At 48.0% G+C, this 25,232-nt stretch overlaps 1 protein-coding gene across 2 annotated transcripts in view; it reads right to left on the bottom strand.

Moving 5' to 3' along the window:
• Positions 1-1,126: 1,126 nt before the first annotated feature.
• IGFBP2 (insulin like growth factor binding protein 2) overlaps positions 1,127-25,232 on the bottom strand; it is a 49,512-nt gene continuing 25,406 nt past the window's right edge. For both annotated transcript variants that reach the window (XM_015868792.2, XM_015868793.2), the window contains exons 2-4: positions 6,477-6,700; positions 5,281-5,421; positions 1,127-3,227 (exon numbers count right to left, since the gene is read on the bottom strand). In XM_015868792.2, the coding sequence (XP_015724278.1) occupies positions 3,060-3,227; positions 5,281-5,421; positions 6,477-6,700 (533 nt within the window). In that variant the 3' untranslated portion in view covers positions 1,127-3,059. The remainder of the gene's footprint in view (positions 3,228-5,280; positions 5,422-6,476; positions 6,701-25,232) is intronic.

The following is a 25,232-nucleotide window of genomic DNA, read 5'->3' as shown; positions in this document are numbered from 1 at the left end:
AGCAGCACAGGAAACAAAAAACGTCCCCTTTATCCCCAAACAGGTAGCTGGGGCTGTGCCCAAGACACATCTCCCATCCTATCTGCACCACCAAGCTCAGTTACCTGTTCTGTAATGGGCTCCTCACCTTGGAGTCTGAGCAGACTCCGGGGCCTGTATACCACTGCCCCTCATGGATACACAGCCCAAGGTGTGGAAATCAGCTAACGCCAGGGCATTCGTGCTGGCAGGCAGGGAAGCACTGCCACTGAACTGTCAGTTGGACCAGCACTGAAAGCTTGCTTTCCACACAGACAGTTCAGGGCTGTGCTACCAGTTCCTTGACAGCTTCAGCCCACACCCATCAGGCCCACCCGCAGCACATTCCATGCCATGGGTCCTGTTTAGTCCCAGCCACGCACAACCTCTTCCCTCAGCACTGCAATTTTAAGTATGGTTTGCAATTATTATCATTATTCTTTGCTTTGCCATAGCGTCCCAAGCTCCTTTTGGCCACAGAGCTTTTCCCTCTGCAGTTCAAGAACTCTTTGCGCAGGCAGCAGAGAGAAAACCAGCAAGGCCAGTTTGATCCCTGGAGAACAGGTCCATCTGCTGGCTGACAGACAGCACGGCCGGCTGCAAGCACCAACTCGAAAAGCATCCAAAATCCTGGGGACTGGGAAGCTGGGAGGAGGTGACCTTCACCCAAATATCTGCTGAAGTCCCAGGGGTGCCAGTGTTGGGCAGAGGGACTTCTTGCCCTTGCAAAGCTCTCATACAGCCTCCTGGCAGCAAACAAAGCTCCCAGGTTGAACAGGGTACTCCTACTGCCCCCCTCCCAGCAAGCACAGTGTGCCAAAAACCAGCCTTTTCCACCAAGCCTGCCTGCTATCAGGCAGCAAAACTGCCTCCACACACATGTGGGGCAGATGCTGACTTGAGAGGACTCACTCAAAGGCATGGCTGTATTGTGCAGAACTGCAGAAACACCCACAGAGCAGGAAGAGAGAGGGGATAGTGTGACACCAGTGCTTCCCAGCTCACACAACTGGGACCAGTAAGGGTAAAAACCAAACTCCCAGTGCTGCTCATTGAGCTCAGCATTTACAACACCCCCCAGGGCAAAAGCTCGTTTGTGTGTGATGCATCAGGCAAGAAAACATGCTCTATTTAATAGAGAAGGTTGGGGAGGGGGAAGATGACAGTTTTCTGGCATCCCATTTAATTTATTCCAACTTTATGCAGCTCAGCTTCTCCCAAAGAGAAAAGAAAAACACAAAAAGAAAACTTCCTGGTTCCTAAACAAAACAAAAAGTACAAACTGCAGCTGACAGCCAGAGCGTGCATGGTTTACATGGAAAAGCTGAACATCGTGGGCTGTTAAGAGAAGATAGGTAGCATCATTTTTACAGTTACACAGTTCTGCGTTCAGGTACGTTCTCTTTCTCCCTGATTCATTCTCACTCCCCCTTTCTCTCATACACACACTCCTTTCTATCACTTTCCCACCACAGCCTCAAAGCATTTTCCTTTTCTCCTCCACTGACGCTTCCAAACTCCTGCAAGGACACGAGGGGTTCAATCTGCACAAACTGTCCATGCTCTTTGCGCTTGGAAAATTTTGGGAAAGAAAGGGGGGGTGTAGGAGGAAAGAAAACAGCAACAAACCCCAGCACTCCCATTACTGCAGAGTTTGGGGCTTTTTGCTTTCTTTTCCCCAGCCCCAAGCCCCCAGGTGAGTGGTGTTTGTCCCACAGCCCCAAGGGGAGCATGTTGGCAGCACCCCTCAACTCCTCTGTGGGTCCTTCCCAGCCTTGCCCAAGGTCCCACAAAAAAACTCCACATCTCCCCTTAACTGTAGTAAAGATAAGGATGTTTGCAATTGTTTTGCAAATTGAATCCACATTAAAAATGGGGGGAAGGAAGAAAAAGTCTCCTTGCTTCGGCGACAGGGAAGTTATTTATTCTCAGCGTCGGTGTGTTCTGTACAGAAAGAAATCAACAGGTGAAGTAATGGCAGAGACACATCGGTCCTCAGAGCGGCACATCCAGTGCAAAACATCTCAGAGCGCCTGCAACTGCTTGGATTTAACCTATACAAACATGCACGTGGGCAGAGGGGTGCGTGTGTCTGGGCCTTTACAAAGCATGATATATACTGTACTTACAATAAAAAAGTGTGCGCTGAAAAGCAGATGCTCACTCTTGTCCCAAGCGAAAATGGAGGGACAAGAGCAGCTGCTGGGAGTGCAGGTTTTAGATGGGTTTTTCCTATCTAGAAAGAAAGAAAGAGAGACACTCCCTGGCTTATTATCCTAAATCTACACAGGCATCCTTCCACCCAGCCCCGGCAAGTTCACTTTAGCTCCCTCAGCTTAAGCCAATCCTAAGAAATACTGGGCAGCAGCCCTCCAAACCCCTCAGAAAACCAAACATTCAGCTCCACAGTCACCCAAAGGCCCCATCCTCCCAGAGCAGCAGGGGTGGCTGCAACCAGGGGTGGTTCAGGGGGGCTGCCTCATCCCTATCCCCTGGCGATGCCCCCTCGAGGGACGCAGCCCCATCACGCTTCCACTCTCCAACTGGAAAGTGGGGACTTTCCTCCTTCCCTCCCTCCTGCACCACATCCCACACCAGGACCAATGCACAGGGGACAGGCAGGACACAAGAGGCAGTATTTACAGTCTTTGGTCTCGGGGAAGGGAGGGAGGAAGAGGGAAATGGAACTTTGTTGTTTGTTTCTTTTTTTCTCTTTCCCCCTCCCACCCATGGTAAAGGTGTTTTGCCTGCAGGAAGATGCCACAAAGCAGCAGGGAGGGCAGGGCCACGGGGCGAGGAGCAAAAAAGACTGGTTCTCTGGCTGACATTGGGCAAAAGACTATAGGAAAGCAGTCCCTTCTCCTTGCAACCTCCCCCCCCCACCCTTCCCCTCCTGTCATCTCTTCCCTCCCCAGAAACTGGGGCAGCAGGAGGGCAGCACACAGGACTCAACCCCGGTCTCTTCCAGAGCTTAAAAGAGACATGCTGAAACCCATGTAAAAATCCAGCACCGGGGCCACAGCAAGCAGGATCGCATCCATCTACTGGCTCCGCAGGGCGTGTGCTCCCCGGTCCTCCTGCTCATGGGCTGTGTAGAAGAGGTGGCACTCGGGGTCCCCGCGGATGGTGGGCGCACCCTGGATCACCTTCCCATGGATGGGGTCCACGCACCAGCACTCACCACGCTGCCCATTCACCGACATCTTGCACTGCAGAGAGATGGACAGGGCAGCAATCAGTTGAGGAGATACAGGGAGAAGACCACCATCACCCCCAATGGTTTCTCTGGAGATTCAGCACAGATGGCTTGGACTTAAGGATGCTGCACCAAGCCTGTGCTGTAGCAGCATCACTTCTCTGGCACTCCAGCTGAGGACTGGAATTTCTTCTCTCAAACCATGGATGGCTGGACTATATGATCTTAGTGGTCTCTTCCAACCTTAATGATCCTATGCATGGGACCATTGAGCTGATTTCAATAAACCATGAGGACGCTCATTCCCAAATTACATTTCTCTTTCAGCTGTGGGTGAAAGCACCTACAGGGTCAGCAATCCCTGGGTGAGTAGGGATGAAATAGGCTTATAGAGCAGCTACATAAGCTTCATTCTGTCTGCAAACCGGAGTAAACAAACTAAACATCACAGCACAGGTCCACAGACAAACTCAGCTATGTTTGCGAACAGGATCTCAATCCCAGCACAGGAATGACCACAGCAAGCATGAACGTGGCCTCTACACTCCAAAGCCTGCTCTGGTAAGAGTGAAGTTTCTTGCTGTAATGGCTATCATCCACCCCTTGCCCTGGCAAGGCTGCAGGCACCTTGTACCTGGTGCTCATCCCCCCATACCCAAAATGAATACACCCCTGAACACGGCACAGCAGGATCCAGCCCCCACAGCAGACTCGGCATGCACTCCGCAAAGCTGAATTCAAGCCATTTTCTGCAGCTGGACTGCAGCCTTGTTCAGGGGTATAAAAAGCAGGGGAAAAAAGGTAAAAAATATAAAAATGAAAAATGCTCTCCAGCATGAGAGCACACTAAGGCACCCTCCACCTTGTGCTGACCCACAAGAGGTGGGAGCAGCCAGGAATGCTTTTATTGGCATCTGGTTTCCAACCAAGGAAAAGGAGCTGACACTCAGCTCTGGAAACCCAGATGGAAGGAAAACTGGGAACGGCCCTGTGTTTGTCCTCACCCAGGGCAGGCGGAAGAGACAGCGTTTTTGTTTTCTTTTTCTGCAGCTATGGCCAATGTGCAACTTCTGCATAATGCAGAGAAGAGAAAGGACAAAGCAAGATTATCTCAGAGCAATCTGCTCTTTTCTAACCATTTTTGTGTTTGTCTTTTTTGAATAAATGCTCCCAACCAAAGGGTGGAAGTAACTCTTAAACAAAAATGGCTTAGCCATGAAAACAGCAGGATGTCTGGGTCTTCTCCAAGAGATCATTCTGCACAGCCATAAGAGGTGCTCGCATCCAGGTACTATCAATGCAAGCCAGCCCCCAGATGGTGCTTTGCTGCTTAAGAGAGCTTCCTCCTGGCTGCAGATCCTACTGCAGCATCTGCTGATGTCCCCAGAGCCTGTGACCATTCCTCTCATTGCAGATATCATGCATCCAGCTCTGATCCAAGCCCCGCATCTGGTAAGGTTGATTTTGCCTGGCTGCAAAGCTTTGCTGGGCAAAACTGTTCAGGGAAGATGTGGGGATGAAAAGGAGAGGAAAGGAAGCAGTTAGGGCACAGGTACAAGCCTCTCCTGGGACAGGCTCATGCCAGAAAAGCTTCAGCACGCTCCTGTTTCCAAACTGAGCAGAGGAACCATCTCTCATCACTCTCTGTACACATACCACACAAATATATCCCCCCCCCCCCCCCCCAAGCTTGTCCTCCTGCAAAGCTGCAGACATTCAATTTAGGAAGAGGCAAGAGAAAGGAGCAGACAGTGGTGCAGCGATGCTTGTAACCCTTGTTAGGAAACCACTATGATACAATCATTTAATTTGTGGTGGAACCACCAAAGGTATACTACACTGCAGAGGTACAAGGGATAAGTGGAAGCTCAGCTCTCATCATGTTAGTGATGACAACTTGAAGAGAAATGCAACTGCCCCATGTTTTGGGTCTGGACAGCAGACAGGCAGTCCCCACACCCTGGGACCTGCTTCCTGCCACCCAAGGATTAGGGCTCAATTTCCATGCAGTGCTGAGCACAGGGATGCTGCTAGGAGCACAGCCAGCTCCAGCTTTCCCTACTTGCCTGCTTGAGGTTGTACAAGCCATGCTTGTCACAGTTGGGGATGTGGAGGGAGTAGAGGTGCTCCAGGGGACCTCGCTCATCCGGCAGCCGCATGGTAGAGATGCGCTCCAGGACCTGATCCAGCTCCTGCTGACAAGGGGTCTGAAAAAAGACAAGAAAATAAATAAAAACCAAATGTAAGTTCTAGTAAAGTGACCATTTGCCATGTCATAACCTCACATCTTCCCGTGATAAAGAGCAACCCAGAACCTAACCCCAACCCTCAGACCCAGCCAAGGCAGACCAGTTAAATTCCACCTGGTGTTAGCCTCTGTACCTCATTGCCATCTGCTGTTTTCCTCTTAGACAAGTGGCAGCACTGTGGGGACTCCCTAAGCCAATGGTAGCAGCACCATACCATGGAGCCACATCTGTCCCACAGACATCAGCCTGTTAAGCTAAATCTGACCTAAAGGACTGCAGTAGCAAGGTTTATCTGGGACAGCACATGAAGTGTACATTAGGGAGATGAGGCCACAAACAGCTGCTCTGCCTGTTCCTTGGAGATTAGGTTCTCAAAGTTCCTCTCTGTCCTTGTGCTCCTCAGATATAAACACCCTGTGTTTATGGAGATGTATTACAAAGCTTTTGGGGGTAGCTTTCCATCCCTGTGACATCTAGTTGCCTTGACCAAGCTGCCCACTAGAGGGAAACCATGGCCAAGGACTGGAGGGCAGGAGGCCAGGTACGATACTGGGCACCTCCTGCTTCTTGACAACCCCACAGCCTACTCTCAGGCACGCCCTCAGTCTGCACAGCAGGCAGAGTCCCACACCATAAATCCCCCAGGCCATCCCTGGGGAGTTACTTAAGGAAAAAAGGGTGTGCAGAAGCTGGGTTGCAGGCAAGGAGCATGCTCACAGCCCTGCGGGGGCTGGTGCTGAGCCAGCAAGACCCCCCTTCTCCAGCTCTGCTGTCAGAATGTGAAGCTGCAATGAAAATAACGCCTCCTCGCCAGCACATCAAAGTTCATCAGATGGTGTGTTCAACCCCAGCTTCAGGCCAAAATAAACGTTTGCTTTTCTTTTTCTTTTTTCTTTTTCTTTTTTTTTTTTTTTCCCCTCCCTTCTTTTTTCTTTTAAAGGCAGTTTGTTGTAAATGTCACTTTTGCATTCTGCATCTCCTTGTGCTCTGCCTCCCCCCCCTCCTCCTCTCACCCTGCCTGTCGGCATCCGTGACTTCTTTGAGTCCTCGTGGTTGTGATGGGCCTTGCCCACTTTGCCCATCTGCCGCTGCTGCTCGTTCACCTTCTCCCTCATCACCGCCAGCTCCTTCATGCCTGTTTTCATGGGTTTCCTGCTGCTGGCTCCGCTCAACATCCCCCCAGTGCTGTCCACGTGGTTCTCAGCAAGGATGCTCTCAACCCGGTCATCACCATTGTCTGTGAGAGAGAAAGAGGAGACAAGGAAAGGGTCAAGCTCAGCCAAGCCTCTCATGTGTTCATCCCATCCTGGATCACTTTCAAGTGTGGCCGGTTACCAAGCCATAAAATCTTTGCATGCAAAAATTTTAAATTGCATTAGCTCTTTCATCTGGAAGGTGAGAATAGATTCTTTCATTCTGGAGTTATTATTACCGCGCTAAAAGACAGTTTAGAGAGCAGGGGAAATCGCTGCTGGAGAAGTTCTTTCTGGTTTTTCTTTGACCTTCTAAATTACTTCCCGAAGAATGTAATTTTCCCATCAGAAGTCCAGTTGGGTTAGAGATGCCAAGTGTGTTTCTGCTCCAAAACTGAAAACCACAGTGATTAGTAACAATACCTTGAGTCCATCTATCATCCCCTAGAGTATCTCCAGGAATACTTACTCAATATTAATGTGCTAAAATAAATTCTCAGGACCGCTTTCAAAAATACCTCGCCTCTTTTTTTATGGCCACCCTAATTTCCCGCAGAGATCCTGCCATTTCAGTAATCATCCTTGCCATATCATCTTTCACATCATTTGTCATGTGGTACATTACTCATTCAGCTGCTAGCACGCAGCCTATCTACTGCTGGATTTGACCACTTCTTCCGACAGCAGAACCACCCTATGTGGCACATATCAGCTCCACCTCAAGACCTCTACCTAATCCAGCCACTTCAAAATCAGCTGGCATAAAAGCTGGGATAACACCCAGCTCTTCTCACCTCCTCCACCCTCTGCTTTGTCCTTCTGGACCTATAGAGGTGACAAACACAAAGCATCTTCACATACCAAGGGGAAGCCAAAGCACTCAGTCTCACATCATCAGCAAACACAGCCCAGAATGGCTCTGGCATCTGCTTCATCATAGAATCATAATGGTTGGAAAAGACCACAAAGATCATAGGGTCCAACCAGCACCCTAGATACTCATAATAAGAAACCACATTAAACCATGAAGGAAAGAGGGCTCACAATGCTTTAGTTCATGTAATAACACTTTACTTATGAGTCCACCCTGCTTTTTATAAGCCCAAGCATGCAGAGCATCCATATTTTAACATCTAGAACCATAGACTCTCTAAGATTAGAAAAGACCTCCAAGACCATCCACTCCAACTGTCTACCACTAACACGGCCCACTAACCCACATCGCTCAGTGCCACATCTCCACACTTTCTGAACACCCCCCACCTCCCTGGCAGCCCATTCCAGTGCCCAACCACTCTTTCAGAGAAGTTCTTCCTAATATCCAACCTTCCTTTTAGAAACTGCATTGCGATGTTTTACCAGCACACAACTGTACCATCTTGATACAGAGTAAAAAGAAAAATAAAATCATTGTAACAAATGTTTTATCTATGTCACAGCTTCCTGAGCTCTTTTCCATAGTGCATCATAGTGTGTTACTACCCTAGGATCCCAAAGGGGAAAATGCAAGAAGAGTTTTGTCCACAATTACTCAGAAAACACGTGGCTGCCTGTAGACTGATGGCAGAGCAGCCCAAGAGGGCTGGATCAGACACATCTCAGCATCCCATTCCCAACAGATCATCAGCATTTGCTTGGGGACATGCCTCAGAAGGACCATTCCCAACCTGCACTAGAGACGAGTAGCAACAGCACATCTGTGCTGGAAATTGCATCTGCCTGACAGGATTTAAAAGCCACCAATGGACTCCATCCTTTGTGGATCTGTCCAACGTCCTTTTGAACTTCCTCCTGATTTTGGCCTCAGATCTCCCTGTACTGGGATCAGTGCACTTCCCAGAAATACTAAATGAGTTTTGTTTGCAAGTTTTTAAGCTGCTTAGGTAGCAACTGAAAAGCAAACATGGGGCAAAACCAATCTGGCAAAGTGCGTGACTTTCCTCAATACTGGTTCCAGACAAGAACTTGGATGAGGCTTGATAGCCAGATGGGCGAGCTCAATGTCTGGGCTGCTGCCTGGCAATTGCTGCCTTGGCCATCATCCGAGAAGCTGGGCAAGGAATACTTTTGAGCAGGAATCCTCTGTTTATCCACAAGTCTCCCCTGTTAATTAGAAACACATAGCGAGAAGAGAGAAGGCCACAAGGCTGCCCTTCAGAAAGGATCAAATTAAAAAGTCCCATGCAGAAGATGGGCAAGGCTAGCCAGGAGCTGAATCCCAGTGAGCCAGTTTAGTCAAAAGGCTGAAACCCTCCTTCTTTTGTCATCTTCTCATTGACATGAATCCATCAACAACATGAGGAGAGCAAGTGTAGCAAAGCTGCATTTTGGATGCCTTGCAGTGCCCAGCTCCATTCAGAAGACCAGCGGTACAGAGCAACAGAGAAGCAGTGTGATGGATGCAGTGACCTTCCCAATCAATTCTTGCTCCTTCCTGCCTCCAACTAAAATATATAGACATCTGCCCAAATAAGCACCACTCTAGTAAATCAAGGCAAGCTGGTAAGCCTCTTGTCGGCTGATTCATTCACAAAACCTGCTTCTGATAATATTTTCACTCATTTTTCTCACTTTCCAATGCTAACAAATATCAGCCCAAAGAAAACCCCTGGTGGGAGCAGAGCGTGCAAGCCCATGTGCACAAACACACCCAGGGATGGGAGAGGTTGGTCTTGGCTCCTCGGGCACCAGCCACAGGAACAAACCCAGAGTGGAGGCCAAAGAGGTCCAGCTGCTATCGACTGCAAGATTTCCTCCCTGCCGCCAAGCTGGGCTGATCCACTTTGGGCTGAGTCCAGAGCTCCAGCACAGCTTTTCCCTCTCCTGAAGCCCATGCTGCTCCTTAGGATTTCTACTGACCTGGGACTACCAGAGATGGCTTAAGGTCAAGAAGGACCTGTTCTTCCCATCCTCTTACTCATATTCACTCAAGCATCAGTCATGGCTTCCCCCCATTCCAGCAAATAGGAAAGGGGTCAGGATGGAGAAGATCAGTTCCCACCTTTCCTTCGTGGAAGAGTCTCAGGTTTGGCGGGACTCATTTTGAAGAGCTAAAAGGGACTAGGCAGCAATGGCAGGAGCAGAAACATTGAGTTTTGATGTTGAAACAACAAAGGGACAAATAGTGCCATTTACAGCCAAATAAAACTTTTTAATGCCACTCTAGAGAAAAGAGGCATCCATGTCTGCTTGTGACTATAGACCAGTTTAGTCACCTGCCAACCCCACCAGCATGGGATGGGCAGGTATGCAATCGAGTCAGATACACAACCTTAATCCATTTGTCATACCAGCAAACGCCCTTTCGCTGACCAATTTCAATTCACACTAAATATATCTGTGAACAGAGCAGTGCCAAGCTCCAAAACAATTATGTTTTATAGTTCTTCCATTTTCCTATGGCATGTGGAAAACATCTTCTGTGCTATTTTGGATCAAAAGGTAGAGCGCTTTGTGCAGGGCGGGACAAGTGTGGCAAGAATCAAAGCAGATAGCTGAAGTTCTCCTGAACACATGAAACACCTCCTCTGTGGCAAGAAAATGCAATTTTATTATGCCTTTTTTCAAGGAAAATTCCCATTAGCTTCAATGGGGCGAGGACTTGGCTGAGGTAGAAGCACATCCAAATGGCCATCAGCTAACGTCTGTATCGAGCCACGCAGTCTCGCCAACATTTTCAGAACTGCTACCAATTTCCAGCACTGAAAGTTTTCAGAATCTGATTTGAGACCTTTAGGCACCTCCACCAACACAGACAGGCTTACAAAGGATTCGCTGCTCCCTGAGCTGCAAGCAGAAAAGCGTCATGCAAAGAAAGGCAGCTGTCTGACATTAAAAACACACCTCCATCCTTTCGGAGAGCCCCAAAGCATATGCAGGCTACAGGACAGGGCTCAGCCGGCCGCAAGCACTGCAGCATCACAGGGAGTTTGCACTGTGCCAAGGACCGCATTGCCCTCGCCAGCGCCGCTCTCCCTCCACATTCACTTCCCTCCAACAACAGCTTGCTGAGAGGTTTTGCATGCACATGTTTATCTGTCCAGAGTGTTTATATAGCATTCAAGTGCTGACTGAGATCTCAAACCCACAGAAAGTTTCACCCAAGTAACCTTCAACACCCTGCCCACAGCCCCTCAGATCTGTGCCCAGGATGTGCCCCGAGCTCACATCTCCCCACCAGAGTTACCACTCTCCACCTCCAAAGAACATTATGGCCCACTAATGATCCTGGAGAGGGAGGTGTTCTTCCTATGATACACACAGTTATTTTAACAAGCTCTGCTCCCCAGTCCCAGATGCCCAGCCCTTGTCTTTTGCAGCCTGAGAGCAGACAGAGCCTTTAAACCTGACCTTGAACATGCACCACAGCTGTGGCCAGTGATGAACTTGCAGAATGAGGAGGGAAAAGTAGCAGACCAACCCTGACTGCAGCCCTAGTGACCTCTGCCTCATCCTTCTGCAAAGCATTTCAAGAAGAGCTCTGGGCAAAGGTTCCTTTTCAATAGCTATGGTGTGGGTGTTGTTGACCCAGAGCTCAGATACCTCAAGAAACATTTGCCAGCAGGGATTATATTGACATTGCAATTTCCTTGTGGCAAGAGCTGCCAAGAACAAAGTCCCCTCCAGGCCCTCTGGCCCACCATATCCCAGAAAAGACCCAAGATTGCTTCCTACCAGTGCCAAATGGGACAACACTGGACCATATTGGACCAGTGCAGTATCAACCAAGTCTCATAAATGCATGAGGACATTGGTGTGTGGTTCAACCCCATGCAACTGAGCCAGGTTGGATGCAGCTCTCATGCAGCTCTTCAGAGGCAGAATAAATCAAAGCACCCAATCAAGTTTCACTCCCCACTTCACAAAATACAATGGGAAAATGCCACAGAGGGAGCACAAGCAATATGCAGTGTAGAAGAAAAAGGGTGCAGAAGGGATGCGTGTAAGAGCCATACAACCCCAGGACACTTCTCACAGAGATGAGCTGGAGAGAACTCTGGGAACAGTAATTCATCCTCAGATGTCCCACCAAGTCCCAACAACCGGGAAGCTAATGAACTACCGGCTGCATCTAGACCAGGTCTAACAGCTACCATGAAATCATAGACTGGTTTGGGTTGGAAGGGAAGATCACCTTGAAGATCATCTAGTTCCAACACCCAAGCAACAGGCAGGTTTGCCAGCCACTAGATCAGGCTGCCCAGGTACAAATGATGTGGGAATCCCACCTAGATACTCCTTCCTGGTCTCTGCCCTGTTCATTCCAGCCAGCCTCACCCATCTCTGAAGAGCTAACACGTGCCCTTCAGATGCTGACACTTACGCACATCTGGTTGCAGAGAACACAGCAGTAAGGGGTACCCATGCCAGCCAGCAAGGTGGCTGCATACTGTAGCCAGGAAATTCCCACTCTGGTCTCCAAGACATGGCCTGACCTCCACGATACGCTGTCCACAAAGAACCCACAGCTACCCTGTGGCCGTCAAATACCCTTTATTTGTTGCCATCCAATCTTTTCAGCCCATCTCCAGCAGCAGGAGGCAGGAGGGAACGCTATGTCCCAGCCAGGGCTTGCTTCACAAGCTCCTCTCCCTGCCCTGAGCCACTGGGGTGATCCAAGGGGCACCCAGTGCCTTCCTTTGGCTCGGCTGTCTAGCAGGAAATGCTTTATGCTCCTGCAAAATGCTGAGACATTGACTCAGGGCAGCGCAGCCTCCAGCAGCCACTTAACTCTTCTCTCTGCCCCTTCCTGGTGGCTGCAAGGAGCAGCTTTCCCTCCTCCATCCACCTGGGCACAGAGCCAGAAATATACGTACATAGTGCCATACTGTGTGCCTGTGCCCCATCACACTCAAACTCCTCCAGCACTCTAGGGCAAGTACTAAAGTGATAAGAAAACAGAGATGATGCCAGATAAGGGTGAAAGAGGTATTGAAATGTCCCTTCCCCAAGCTTCACTTGAAACGTTTTTGTTTTTTTTTTTAAAATCATGTTTGCAGACTGGTTTCCCAAGGATACAGGACTAACACAGCCTACCTCCTATGTGTTTCTGCATGTGTTTGCATGACTGCCTGTCTCCCTATTAGGTCCTCCTCCACCTCCCAGTGTATCTACAAACACGTCAGCAAATGCCAACTAAATCTCAAACAGGAACAGAATTCTCAAAAATCATGTCATTGAAAATGTTTCCACCATTTCATGAAAATGTGCAGCCAGGCTGAAGAGAGATAAAATAGCAAGGCTTATTTTGTTAGCTTTTTTTCCAACAGATTCAGCTGATGGGTCACGAAGCACATCACCAGCCCACTCCCTGTGGGCCCAGCAAAGCACGAAGCACCTCCGGGGAGGGTCTGCTCCAGTCCTTCTACTGCCAGCAGCCAACTCAAAAACGCTGTTTGACATCCTGCTCCCTCCTGCATCAGCCATTTGCTTTGTGTCAAGAATGATAGGGAAAGCACTGCTTGGGTCCCTCAAAAATGCAGACAAATGCTTCTGCAATCCACTCATTCAACATCCACACATCATCCCATTTTCCTTTTTTTCTACTTCTTCCTCTGAAGACGGAACTGCAAAGTTGCAATCATCATCCCTAAATGTGCCTACAGCAGTGATGCCCCAGACATCTAAATGCCACAGCAGATCCAGGTCTTGGCTCATGGCTGGGCACAGTGGTTTGACCCCATCTTGGTCACAGCACTCAAGCTGACTTGCCCACCTCCACTTGCTTACTTCCCAAGATGCTGATAAGAATCTGGTCCTAAAAGCGGCATGTAAAAGCCATACTGATCCTTTCCAGCCCCCTCCCCCCAGAACCACACACACACAGCTTCAACACGTGTGAAGGCAGCCTGCAAGGGAAATATGTTAACGTGTTTGAAAGGTTTTGCTGAGTGAGGCTCTCCAAGCTCCCTGCTATATAAAAGCATTCTCTCTTGCTAGCGAGCCGTATCTCAGCCCTTTCAACACAATCCTCTGATTAGCCCTCCACATAGCTACAATCTTCCCAGCAGAACCAAATGAATTAACTCAAAAACACTTCGAAGCTTAAATTAATTGCACTGCAGCTTCTCTGTTTGACCTCGACCCTGCTAGTAAAATCCCTAGGGTAGCTACTTCATAGTCATTAGGGGCTTCTGTGTGAATGAACTGAGCTGTTAACATCACCAGGCCACCTCTCTGCCTTCCTTCCCCTGTCACTTGCATGCATTCCTGTGGTCTTCAGTGCCCCCCAGCCACTCCAAAAAGCTTGCACCATGTTACAGTATAAGCTAAGCCCCTAAATCCTCACTTCCTATGAGTTTCCAGAATGAAATCAGACCACAAAACCACTTCATTCACTTCCTTCAGGCTTCACTGAAGTTTGTTAGGAAACACAGGGTCATCTCTGAGACCAAACCCATTCAGGCTACTGTATCTCATAGTCTGGACTACAAAGAAGATCTTCCATTGTTGCAGCCTCAAATGATAATTCACCAAGTTAGTTACTATGTAAGTGATGTTGTTTTGGCACTGGAATGCTGCACCTCTCTACTGTAGGATACAGGAGTCTTAGCAAAGATGATTCCCGGGTACAAAGCCCTGCAGATCAACCAAAGGAAGAACAGCCCCTTCCAAAGCTGAAGAGCTTCATGAACACCCCAAACCCATTCATCTCTCTCAATTTTAAAGAAAATGCAATATTGTTCCAAATGAAGGTGGCTGAGCAAAATGTTTTTTGTCTCTCCTAAAAGTTTGCAGAAATAGTCCAGTGGTCATTTCTGGCCATAAGAGCTTTTCCTCCATGGGTAAAGCAATGCATTCCTGGTTCCAGCTCTTCAAGGATGACTTGGCTCAGCAGCAAGGTGTACTCTGACTCTGGAAATCCAACTGTGCCCTTTAGTGCCCAATCACAACTCCCACTGAGATCAACGGCTGAGGCAGGAGGGGTACAAACCTACAGCAGCATTCCCATTAGTCTTCTGGGAAGGCTGCACACCAAGTTGCCAGAAGTCTGACCTTCTGCTTTGCAGAAAGGTAGAAAAGCTTGAAATTTAGGAAGAAAAAGAACAGTAGGAAAAAAGAAAGAAGGAAAGAAAGAAAATACAAAGCCCCAAAGGCCAGAGCAGTGCCACACCCTGCCTGCCTGAGCTGTCTCTCATCTATCTCCGGTGTTGCTCCACTCCCTTTTCAGCCACATTGGCTTCTTCACTTATTATGACTATTGCATGCAAATGGAATGAACTTCAGCCATTTGTGTTACTAGTTTTTAAATAACATCTCACTTTTCCACAGTCAATTTTCCAGACAGCGGCTCAGTCCAGGGCTCCCCTCACCACCCACCCAAATCTCATTGCGCGTTTCCTCCAAGTCTGCCTTTTCAAAACACGCTGTTATTACGGCAATTCCTTTCTACCTTCTCCTCAGAAGCCATGCCAGACCCCTAACTGCAATTACCACCACCGCCACCTCCAGGCCCACCAGACCTACTGTCCCCATGTAGCCCCCTGGCTGAGCACCAGCTCTCAAAGCCAACCCTATATCGGATTTTTCCCCAGGAACCTGCATTCCCCACAGACAAAGCACAACTGCCTCCGAATAGAATCAGAGCACAGAACTGTAGGTGGAAAGACAGCATCTGCTCTATTTAGCTGAGCCTCTTCTGCCCACCAACAGCTCCCAGCTGTCTACAACACTCACAGATATTATCCTTCCCTCTTTATGGCAGCCATCACAGATTTGCCATATCCCACATGTAAATTCCAGGTTGAGGTGTTCACAGATTGTGCTTTTGATGACCCTACTAAACAACTTTGCAATTGTTTCAGGTTACGTCAAAACATTTTGTTCAGCTCCCACAGAGTTCTTGGAGCAATATTTCACCATTTGGCAGTCCCTTCGCTGGATTTCCTTAACCCATGTTCTCCCATGTAGGGACAGAACTGAACTTCAACTCTCATTATAAACAACACAAGAAGGGACTGACCCCAGTCTTGATTGCACATTTATCATTTACTGAAATCAGACAACTGCCAATCTTTAGTCAAGGAGGCCTCACTGAAAGGAAACCACTGTTCAAACAAACAGGAGATCTGCCAAAATAAAGCTTTGCAGACTTGTCCTGCTGCTGAATGACACGTGCAGTAACTTCATGAAGGGCTCAGATACACAGTCATGCTAGCAGAAGGCAGCAACGTACAGCAGACTGGCTGATCTCTAATGACAGCATATGGAATACAACAGCCATGCACATGCAGGTAATGCTTGTTACCCTTACAGTCCTTTATTGACTTCCACCCTTCCAAGCCAACAACATGGGCAGATCGATGGTGTTTGGAGTTCAGAAGGGGAAATCTCCTCCCACACAAGTGGGAGGAGTAAGCTCAAGGCAGCCCGCTGCGTTGCTGCGCTGTGTCACTACTTCGGGCTCCTGCCTTTGTAGGGAAAGGGGACGGATCTTGTTTTATTTCCAAACGACACTGTATTTTGGACCACCCATGAAGCTGCCCGAACTCCAACCTCAGGAGGACGCAGCCTCCCGCTGAGCAAGAGGCAGGAAGTGAGAGTCATAAAACTGCGGTCGAGGAAGGAAGAAAGGAAAGGGGAAGATCAGTTGGCTGCGTTCCTAAGGAGGGAGGCATCGCAATGCCTAGAAAACAGACCACCACAAACCAGTGATGTGATAAAGCAGCTGAATGGCCAGAAGGGCAGCTGTAACATTCTCACAGTGCTGCAGGCATAAAACCAGCCAAATCATGCAGCATCAAGTGCCTGAGCATGTTTGCTGTGCACCTGACCCACACAGCTCTCCTCGCCCTTCATTGCTCGGCTCCCAGTGGGCTTTCTCCATTAGCTCCAGAGCTGACGTTGGGAAGACCTGGCCATCACACAGAGAATTAAGCTTGGAAGATACCTAGGCTTGTGACAAAGAGCCCTTTACAGTATAGGGAGATCCCCAATTGACAGCAAACCACTTATGTCTGCACTATCACCATCATAAAATAATGAGCTTCTACAAGAAAATGCTTGGGGATACTCTAGCTTCCAAATGGACAGATATTCTCATAGTTTGCCCCAGAACACTGCACAGGTTCAGCTAGCTTGTGCCATACCAATGTTTCAGCCCCTCTCCAAACCTATCTTGCAAATGGTCTGAGCACCAAACAGCTGAGCCTCCCCACGCCAAAATCCAGCTGCTCAGCTGGCTACTCACAGTATCGCGCTAAAGGCAAACAATGTGTGAACAACAAGCTTTACTCATCCTTCATCCATCTCCTTTCAGCCTAAAGAACCCTGATACTTTCTATAACATTTCTGCATCTCCACATTTGGGGATCATTCAAAGGCACTCAACTCTGCAGGCACAGGACTTTGTGCAAGAGCACATCAAGGGAGTCAAAGCATGAAGGTGAGAGGCTGTCATTAGCTGAATTGCCCCAGAGTGCTGTCATCAATCCCCCCAGCCTCTACCAAAGACTTTCGGAAGCTCCAAAAACAAAATCACTGCACCGCTCCATCACAAAGCACAGGCGCATGCGCCCACCCCCACAGCACTCAGTCCATAAAGCTGCACTTCATTGGAGCCACATCTGTTACTGCTTTAGAGCACGTACATCTGGCTTAATTGAGCACTTGACTTTATTGCTGCTTTATCTCCATTTTCCGAACAGGCCTTGAAGAGAGTGTTCTGTGTGTTTGTGGGCTTTTTCCTTCATTTTAAGGTTTTTTTTTTCCTCCCCATAGAAATCCCACCTGAAACAGAAAAGCCTTTGCTGCAGTCGCTTGCTTGCTGGGACAGCTTTTTGCTGCACCTCCCCCCTGCACAATGAACCCCGACCTGAGTACCCTGCTGTATGTTCTTTGACACCACAGAGCTCTGATGCACCATCTCCCCACACTCTGACCCTCCCAGGAAAAAAAAATAAATCAATGTTATTGGCGGAAGGCGTTGCAGAGCCTGCCAGGGAGAAAAGAAAGAGAAGAGGAAAAGGTCTCCCTACCCCTGCTGCCTCCAAAACTTTGCCTCCGCCAAGTTACAACAAACAGGAAAGGCAGAATCAAAACACAGCCCCCACGACCCCCTCCATCCACCCAGCTCAGGCTGCATGGGTGCCAGCTTCCACTCACAAACAATTACACTGCAAGCCTTCTTGGGCACATCCTCCCAGGTGGCCTGAGCAGCAGAGAAGTCCAACTCAGGAAGCCTGGATGTGATGCATGGGGTGCTTGAAATCCCTTCCAGGAAGCACTAAGGTCCTTAACGCCCCTTTGCCAGCTCCTGAGCTGGAAGATGCTGGTTCCTGCCCGTGAGGAGAGGAGGACTGACTGCAGAGCTGGCAATCTCCTCACAAAGCTGCCCCAAATGCTTCCCATAGCACGGCTGCTCCCTCCTGCAGGAAGTAGTTGAGGCAGCATTGCCAGGCTGAGGCATCCTCCCAGGAATCTGTGCCCAACATCCTTCCACAGTTCTCAGACCACAATGTGTCTGGCATGGGCTGGTACCAGCAGCATCTCAGTCCTGGCTCCGGAGCTGCCCCAGCCATCTCCTCTCCAACCAGCAGCCCGCCCTCCACCCATACACAGAGCCCTGCTCTGCCAGCACTGCTCGGACCCCTCCTTGTAAAAACTCTGCCTTTCAAATCTCCCAATGAAAACAGGCATCCGTGTCCTGTGCCTGCTCCCACTCCTTCCAGAGTAAGATATTAAAAGCACTGTCAGCCCTCCCAGTGCCACATTCCAGTTTGATTTCATGCTGCGGTGCTGAGTTCGGCCATCTTTTATCCCTGCTGCCTGGTATCTTTTCTCAGATGTCTGCACACAAAAGCCACCCCTGAAGCAGGCAAAAAGCAAGGCACATTAGCAGTAGCTGAATGAGCTCCCCAGTCCTTCCTGCTCAAGTCCAACAAGACTTCAGGCCCAGAAGAAGAAAAAACTGAATAGGAGAGCTAAAAGAGAGGGGTCAAAATGCAATTAAGCTCTGCACTTCCTACCCTAAACTGGCTTTGGGTATTGCTGTGAGCTCGAGTTCACAAAAGAAATCAGAACAACATTCAACAAGACAAGCTATTCTGGTCTCCTTCAGGAGGAAGATGTAAGCAAATTATACCTTCTAAACCTCTCCTGTCCTCTCCCCTTTCTCTTGGGGGGTGGGGAGGCTTGTCCTTATGGTGCCTGTACATCTTTCACATCAGAAATTCCCTCCTTAGCTTTCAAAGCAATTTCTGCTGGGTTCTACCCATGGAAAAAAAATAAAACCAAAGTCATCTGCACACAGATATTCTGCCTTCTGAAGGTGGAGAGTTTAGACACTACAGTACACAAAAAGCAAAACCTGACGCGAGACCCCTCTGACTGCTTGTCTTCAGGGTCATTTGTCCCACAAACTATGGTTTCCATGCAACCCACATTAACCAGTGTTGAGCACAGCATAAAGGGGACAGAAGAGGGAGGCAGCAGCAATGCTCACTGTGCGGAGACTGAGCAGCTTCAAGTACAACTGACCATTACGGATGCTTGCCCAGAGGCACAAGCAGGTCGGTCCAGCTGCACACAGCTTGTTGGAAGCCCCAGCACATGACTCTTCTTTATGACTCCCTGCCAAGGAATACATTCTTCCAGTGCAGGACCACCATCAGCAGCTACAGCCATGGTCAGCAGCAGATGTTAGGGAAAGCACAAGGACTGATTCCTTCCACTTCTGAAAAACCAATGGTTTGGGGACCTTCCAAGACAGATGCTGCACACAGATCTACATGCTTCATAGTCAACCATTCTCTATGAATTTCTCTACTACTTCTTTTGGACTAGATGATCCTTACAAGCCCCTTCCAACTCAAATGATTCTATGATTCTTAGGAACCATTTATATCAAGGATGTTTGCCCCTTTGGACATGCTGTCTGATCTTTTTATGAGATGCTGAATGAAACAAAAACGCCAACCTTCTCCTCCTTTACACTATTCACAGCTTTACAGCCCCGCAAGAACAAGTTAGCAGTAAGACTGACCTTATCATCCAAGGGTAGGTCTTCATACTGTTGAGAAAGATTCCAAAGACCCTTTCATCAAGCTGTGACCTTCAGAAAGCAGCACACACCTGCTGCCTGTCACACAGGTCTCCATCACACCTCTGAAATCAACTACAGCTCTCACAAGGGGCTGGGAGCCAGGACACCTCTGCTTTAAAGAGAAAGAAAAATGCCCGACCTTTTCACAAATACAGAAGGCCTTGGCACAGGCCAAGGGCACAGGAACAAAGCCAAAGCACATGGAAAACAGCAGCAGTTCTTACTGCTATCCAATTTGAGAGCTGGGACATCACCCCAGAGCGAGCTCACGAGGGATTCATCACCAGGTTGTGACAAGCTGTGCGGGACTCCAACATGACTGGAGACCTTTACAGTGCCACCCCATCACCACCATGGCAGCTCCAGCCCATCAGCACACTTTCATCACAGGCTGCTCTTTTGCAAAAGCCTGCAGAGCACCTTGGCTGGATCCCAATGAAAGCACCTTCTAATGGGATTTTTCAGGTTTCAAGGATATCGGTGTCTGGCACAGGCTGAAGTAATTAAGATGTCCAACAGATGATCTGGCATTGATTAACCGGCTATTTACCATTATGAACATGACAAAATCCACTCTCCAACTCTGCTCCAAAATACTTGTTATTTCCTAATTGTTTTCTCCCTCACCTTTATCCCTGCCTTTCACAAAGCACAGCCACAGCCTCTCTGCCACTTCTCTGCTGGGGCCGTGCTTTGCCTCATCAAGTAAACAGTGATGATATCAGCCACACTGAAGCTGGAAGGCTTGCTGGAAGGGAAAACGTGCATTGCTCTTGGCAAACAGATGAACCCAGTGAGCAGACCTCTTCCACTGAGCAGACCTCAAGATGGACAGTATCAGCCATATTCACCCACATTTCTGCTTGCACTGTGGACTCTTCCTTCTGAGTACATGGTAAAAAAAATCGTGAGGCTGATCATTCTCCTGTCAGCTTCACTGAGTCAGTCCCTGTGCTGGTAAGGGTCTGATCAGCATCAAGTTCTTCCAGACCAGGAGTATCCCTAAAGCTGCAGCAGCCAAGGCGGAGGCTGCTTTCTCTACATCTCCTCCTGCATCACCTAGAAAACATGCCTGGAGGAGCAGCAGGCAGGCAGTCCTGCAGGGAAGGATTTAAAGTCAGTAGCAATGGGTGACATTTAACACCCGCAATAACATTAAGGTAAATTCAGAGATTGGGATTTATTGCAACAAACAGCAGCAGAGCTGGCAGGTCCAGTTTTACTGGGAACAAACTGGGTCCTCCACCCTGGGTCTCATCACCCAGCATGCAAAGAATGGGAGTTGGGTGGGTTGTCAGCTGTACCTGCTGCTTCTGTGTATGTGTGATGCAGATCAAGCTGCATGATGCCTCTCCTTAGGATAAAGTGCAAAGATAAGATGACAAAAAGAAAAAAAGCCACCAGGGAAAATGTTTTTCTCACCTATAGATAAGTATACAAAGACTAAAAAGGAATTCATGACCATTCCAAATGCAAAACTGTTACTAAGATGAAAATTATTTACTGGATGCAACTTACATGGATAATCCAATTAATCAGCCACTGTCACAGTTTACATGAGGGCTGCAATAGCTTCTCCTGGTATGGCTTTCAAGTCAAAACAGGAATTCATATGGTACAAATCTAGGATCTGAACAGGACCAGGCTTAAGGATGACATACCTTCCTCCTTCTGACCATAAAACTAAAAAAAAGACAACCAAGAGCACCAGAGCTGGATGTATCTAGAAGACCTGATGTTGCATGGGCTGGCCCCCAAAACAAGTACCTCCACTAAAGAGCAGGCAGTGCTCAGATGAGATCTGTTACTGTGGAATTATGTGTAAAATGGAGGTCTACAGATGCTGATTGCTCATAAAAGGTGCCTTGATCCACTGCCATGACTGATGAAGATAGCATAAAGCCTTGAATAAGACAGGAAACAACACAGCACTGATACAGCAAACAGCCCCAGAGACAGACAAAGGAACAAACTCTTAATAGAGCATCAGGTGGTGGAAAGAGTGAGGAATCATCGGAAAAGACATCCAGGCAAATTAACTGGAAAATGGCAGGACGCTGATGAATATTTGGCACCGAAAGAACCATCAACTTCCCTGGGATGTTCTCAGAACACAGCTGTCAAGTGAGCCATAAATAGCTTGAAGTGCACACCTTGCTCCTTCACCCCAAGTGCAGCACAACTGCACCAGAGAGCTCAGAGGTGGGGGAGAAGCAAATGCCTAAAACCTAACCCTCATTAAGTCACAGGAATAAGTTACCCCAGAACAATCTGCAAAGCACCACTCCTGGAGGTCTTCAAGGCATGAGACATCTTGATTTCTTCCCTGCCAACTTCTGTTTCATTTGCAATTAAAGTACCAGAGATGCTAGCTGTCTTTTCCTTGTTTCTGCTGGGGGCTGCAGGCCTCCAAGGATGTACCTAATACTTCCTCTTGAAGAATTATTTCACTATCAAAGGCTTCCTAACTTGGTCACATTACCTGTTATCAGCACTGTATAAGAGCGTTGTTTAAAAGAAAGCTTCCCCAGTTTCCCCATGGCAAACACCCACTTTCTGTACATTTGACATTTCTCCATCCCCCTGCAAGCCCCCTTTTGTTGGAAGTTTAAGGTCACAAAGCACAGATGCCCTATTTTCATTAAAGCTGGAGTTATTCTGCTTTGCTGCAGGACAAACTCTAGAGCCTACAGAAAATAAACACAGGATACTTCTGCTACCCTGAAATGCTGAGCAATAAAATCTCAGTGAATAAATAAATACGTGAAATTTGCTCTAAGTATGTCATGCTGCTTGGCTTCTTACAATTAAAAAGAAAAAACCCAAAAAGAAAACAGGCAGAAAACTGAGATCCTGCACCTAGACAACAGGATTGACAAAAGCAGCAAAAACCTCTACAGCCCCACTTCCCTTGATAATTCAGCTCTTCTTGCAAACCTGGCACATTATTTTAACATAGATCCAACCGCACTTTGAACCAGACCCCAAGTTCTGGGAGTAAGATTTTATTTTGCATTTGGTGGATAAATATTGATCTTTAACAGTGACTCTCCCGTGACTTTGCCAAGCTGGAGGAACGCTGGCACGGCAAGGTCAGCACAACGTTACCCTGGGCAATGACAAGAGTAAGGAGAACATGCAAGAGAACTAAAAGATCATTATAGTTTTTGTATAAGGGATAAAAACCCATCCCTGGTGGTGGTGTAAAGCTGTCCCAAGGCACTGAATCAGCCCATGCCATCAGCCACACGGTATCACCCAACAGGAACAGGAAAGCTGCTGCCCTGCCCTCCAGGTGCCACATGGAGATGTTCTGCAAGGAGAGCACTCCAGCCAGCAGGAGATGCCACGTTTTCATATAGGATATTATTAGGGCTGAGTTATGGCATGCTGTCCTCATGCCAGCACTCCTCTCTAGCTCACAGCGCTCTTTGCTCTCCCCGTCTTTGTTTCTCTCCCGTATCATGAGGGAGCAGCCAAGTCCTCCCCTGCCAAGCTGTCCTCACCACACAGGCTCCCGCTCCCCTGGAGCTCTTCTCTGCACCTGCACCGGCCCACAGCCATCTTTTTTTTTTCCCAAGCTCATGACTGCAGCCCAGGGCTTGCCAGCTGCTTTCAGAGGGGTTAACGCTTCCCTCCCCCCCACTGGAGGCTTCTCTATGTTTTTTTTAGGTGAGACTGGGTTTTGCAAAGAGCCCTGTTCAAAGTCCCTAGCCTGGTCTCCAGCTGCAAGCCCCAGCAGAGTACTACTGCATTGTACCCCATTTCTGACACTGCCAGCCCTTCAGATCAACTCTTCTGAAGTTTTCCTGAACTTGCTCTCCACATCAACGATCCCAACTTGGTGCAACCAAGCGCTGAAGACCTTCACACCTACCAAAGCCATCACTGCAGTTTGCTGGCTTGGGTTGATTCATTTTTAAATGAAAAGCATCATTCATCAAAGTAGTGCCTCAGCCCAGCATGCTCTGCCTCTATTCAGTTCCCAGTGCATTCCACCTGTTCAACGTTTACCTACAAATCTTTAATTACTCTTTCCCTCAGATCCATTACAAGATCCACTACTGAGGTCATGTTGAGGGGGTCTGTACTGGTATCTCCTTCAGAAAGCCCATATACTGGGTCCCTATCTGCTACTTACCACCATGACCTAGGAATCTGCATTCATGCCACAGCAAATTTCTGTCCTGTTCACTTGAGGAAGTTCCTGGCCTCTGCTCTCCAACCAATTTCTATTTAGTTGTTTGTCTCCTGTTTCTCCCATTAATTTTTAAAGTTTCCATGTCCTCATCCTCTCCGACTGCACTGAGAACTGAAATGAAGGCTAGTTCATGCTGGAGCCATACCTAGATCATCATCTTTAACCTCCACTAAGTTCTTACAACACAGCAGCTTCAATATTTATATAGCTGAGAAACCTGTTGCTATTTGTTTTAATTTCCTTTGCCAGGCCTAACGCAGCTTGACTTTTGGCAAGTCTCATTCTATCCCTACCCCTCCTGACCTCTAAGACAATGCCTTTTTTTTTTTCCCCCTTTTTGCTGATTAGTCCACTTTTCCATTCCTTACAGATGCTCTGCTTAATCCCAACTATCCTTTTTAAGGTGGCTATCCATCAGCTTCAGCCTGGAGCCCATTCCTACTGAGCTCTCTCCTCTTGCTTGGGATCCCCAGCTCAGTGAATTCCCACACCTCTGACCTGGAGAAAGGCTGCACGTCCTCCACACTCACATTCCCATGCTTCTCTGCCCGGATGACTTCACCAGCCAGGTTTGGTTTTTGTTTTTGTTTTCAGTTTTCAAAGTTTGCCCTTTCAAAGACAAGTATCTTAGTTCCAGACTGACATTTGTTTAGGCTTCCATTTAATTTAAAAGGAATCCATTTTATGAGCGCTAAGTCCAAGATTCCTCTGTACAACCAGGCCCTTCTGTAACATCAACACTAGTTACCAAAACAAAACCTAAAATAGCTCCTCCATTTGCTGGTGTTGTTACTATTTAATGAAAAAAAATCTGTGCTATTACATCCAGGAATATCTGTTTTACCTTATTAATACAATGTGTTTGCCAATGTGTATTCCTAGATATAAAGATACATTCCTAAGCTCCCACAGCAATATTATTTTGGAAACATTTATCTTTCTAATAACATTACATAGAGATCCATCCACACAACCTCTGCCATCTCTCATTTCACAGCTTGCAGCTTTAATCTATCCTCCCATGGCTATTTTCCTAGGCTCTTATATGAACTGCCATCTCCTTAGATACCTCCAAATGGTCCTGCCTCCTTAGACTGCTGAGGACCAAGATTACAGTGCTACCTGTTCATGTGGTCTACATGCAAGAGGTCCCAGTGTCACCAGCTCCATGGACCTTGACTCCTCATCGCAGGCCCTCAGATCCCACTCCTTTGATTTAGTATTAAATAAAAAAAAAAAAATAAATCCACCACTATGCAAAAGCGCCACCACAAAGGCCCCTTCATTAAGATCATTAAATCATCAATGTCTTAATACTTGTGTCCCCATCCTT

Source organism: Coturnix japonica, chromosome 7 (assembly GCF_001577835.2).
Source record: "Coturnix japonica isolate 7356 chromosome 7, Coturnix japonica 2.1, whole genome shotgun sequence".
NCBI classification, from domain to species: domain Eukaryota; kingdom Metazoa; phylum Chordata; class Aves; order Galliformes; family Phasianidae; genus Coturnix; species Coturnix japonica.
Note: the sequence above shows the minus strand (reverse complement) of the source record. Positions and strands in the feature narration are given on the sequence as shown.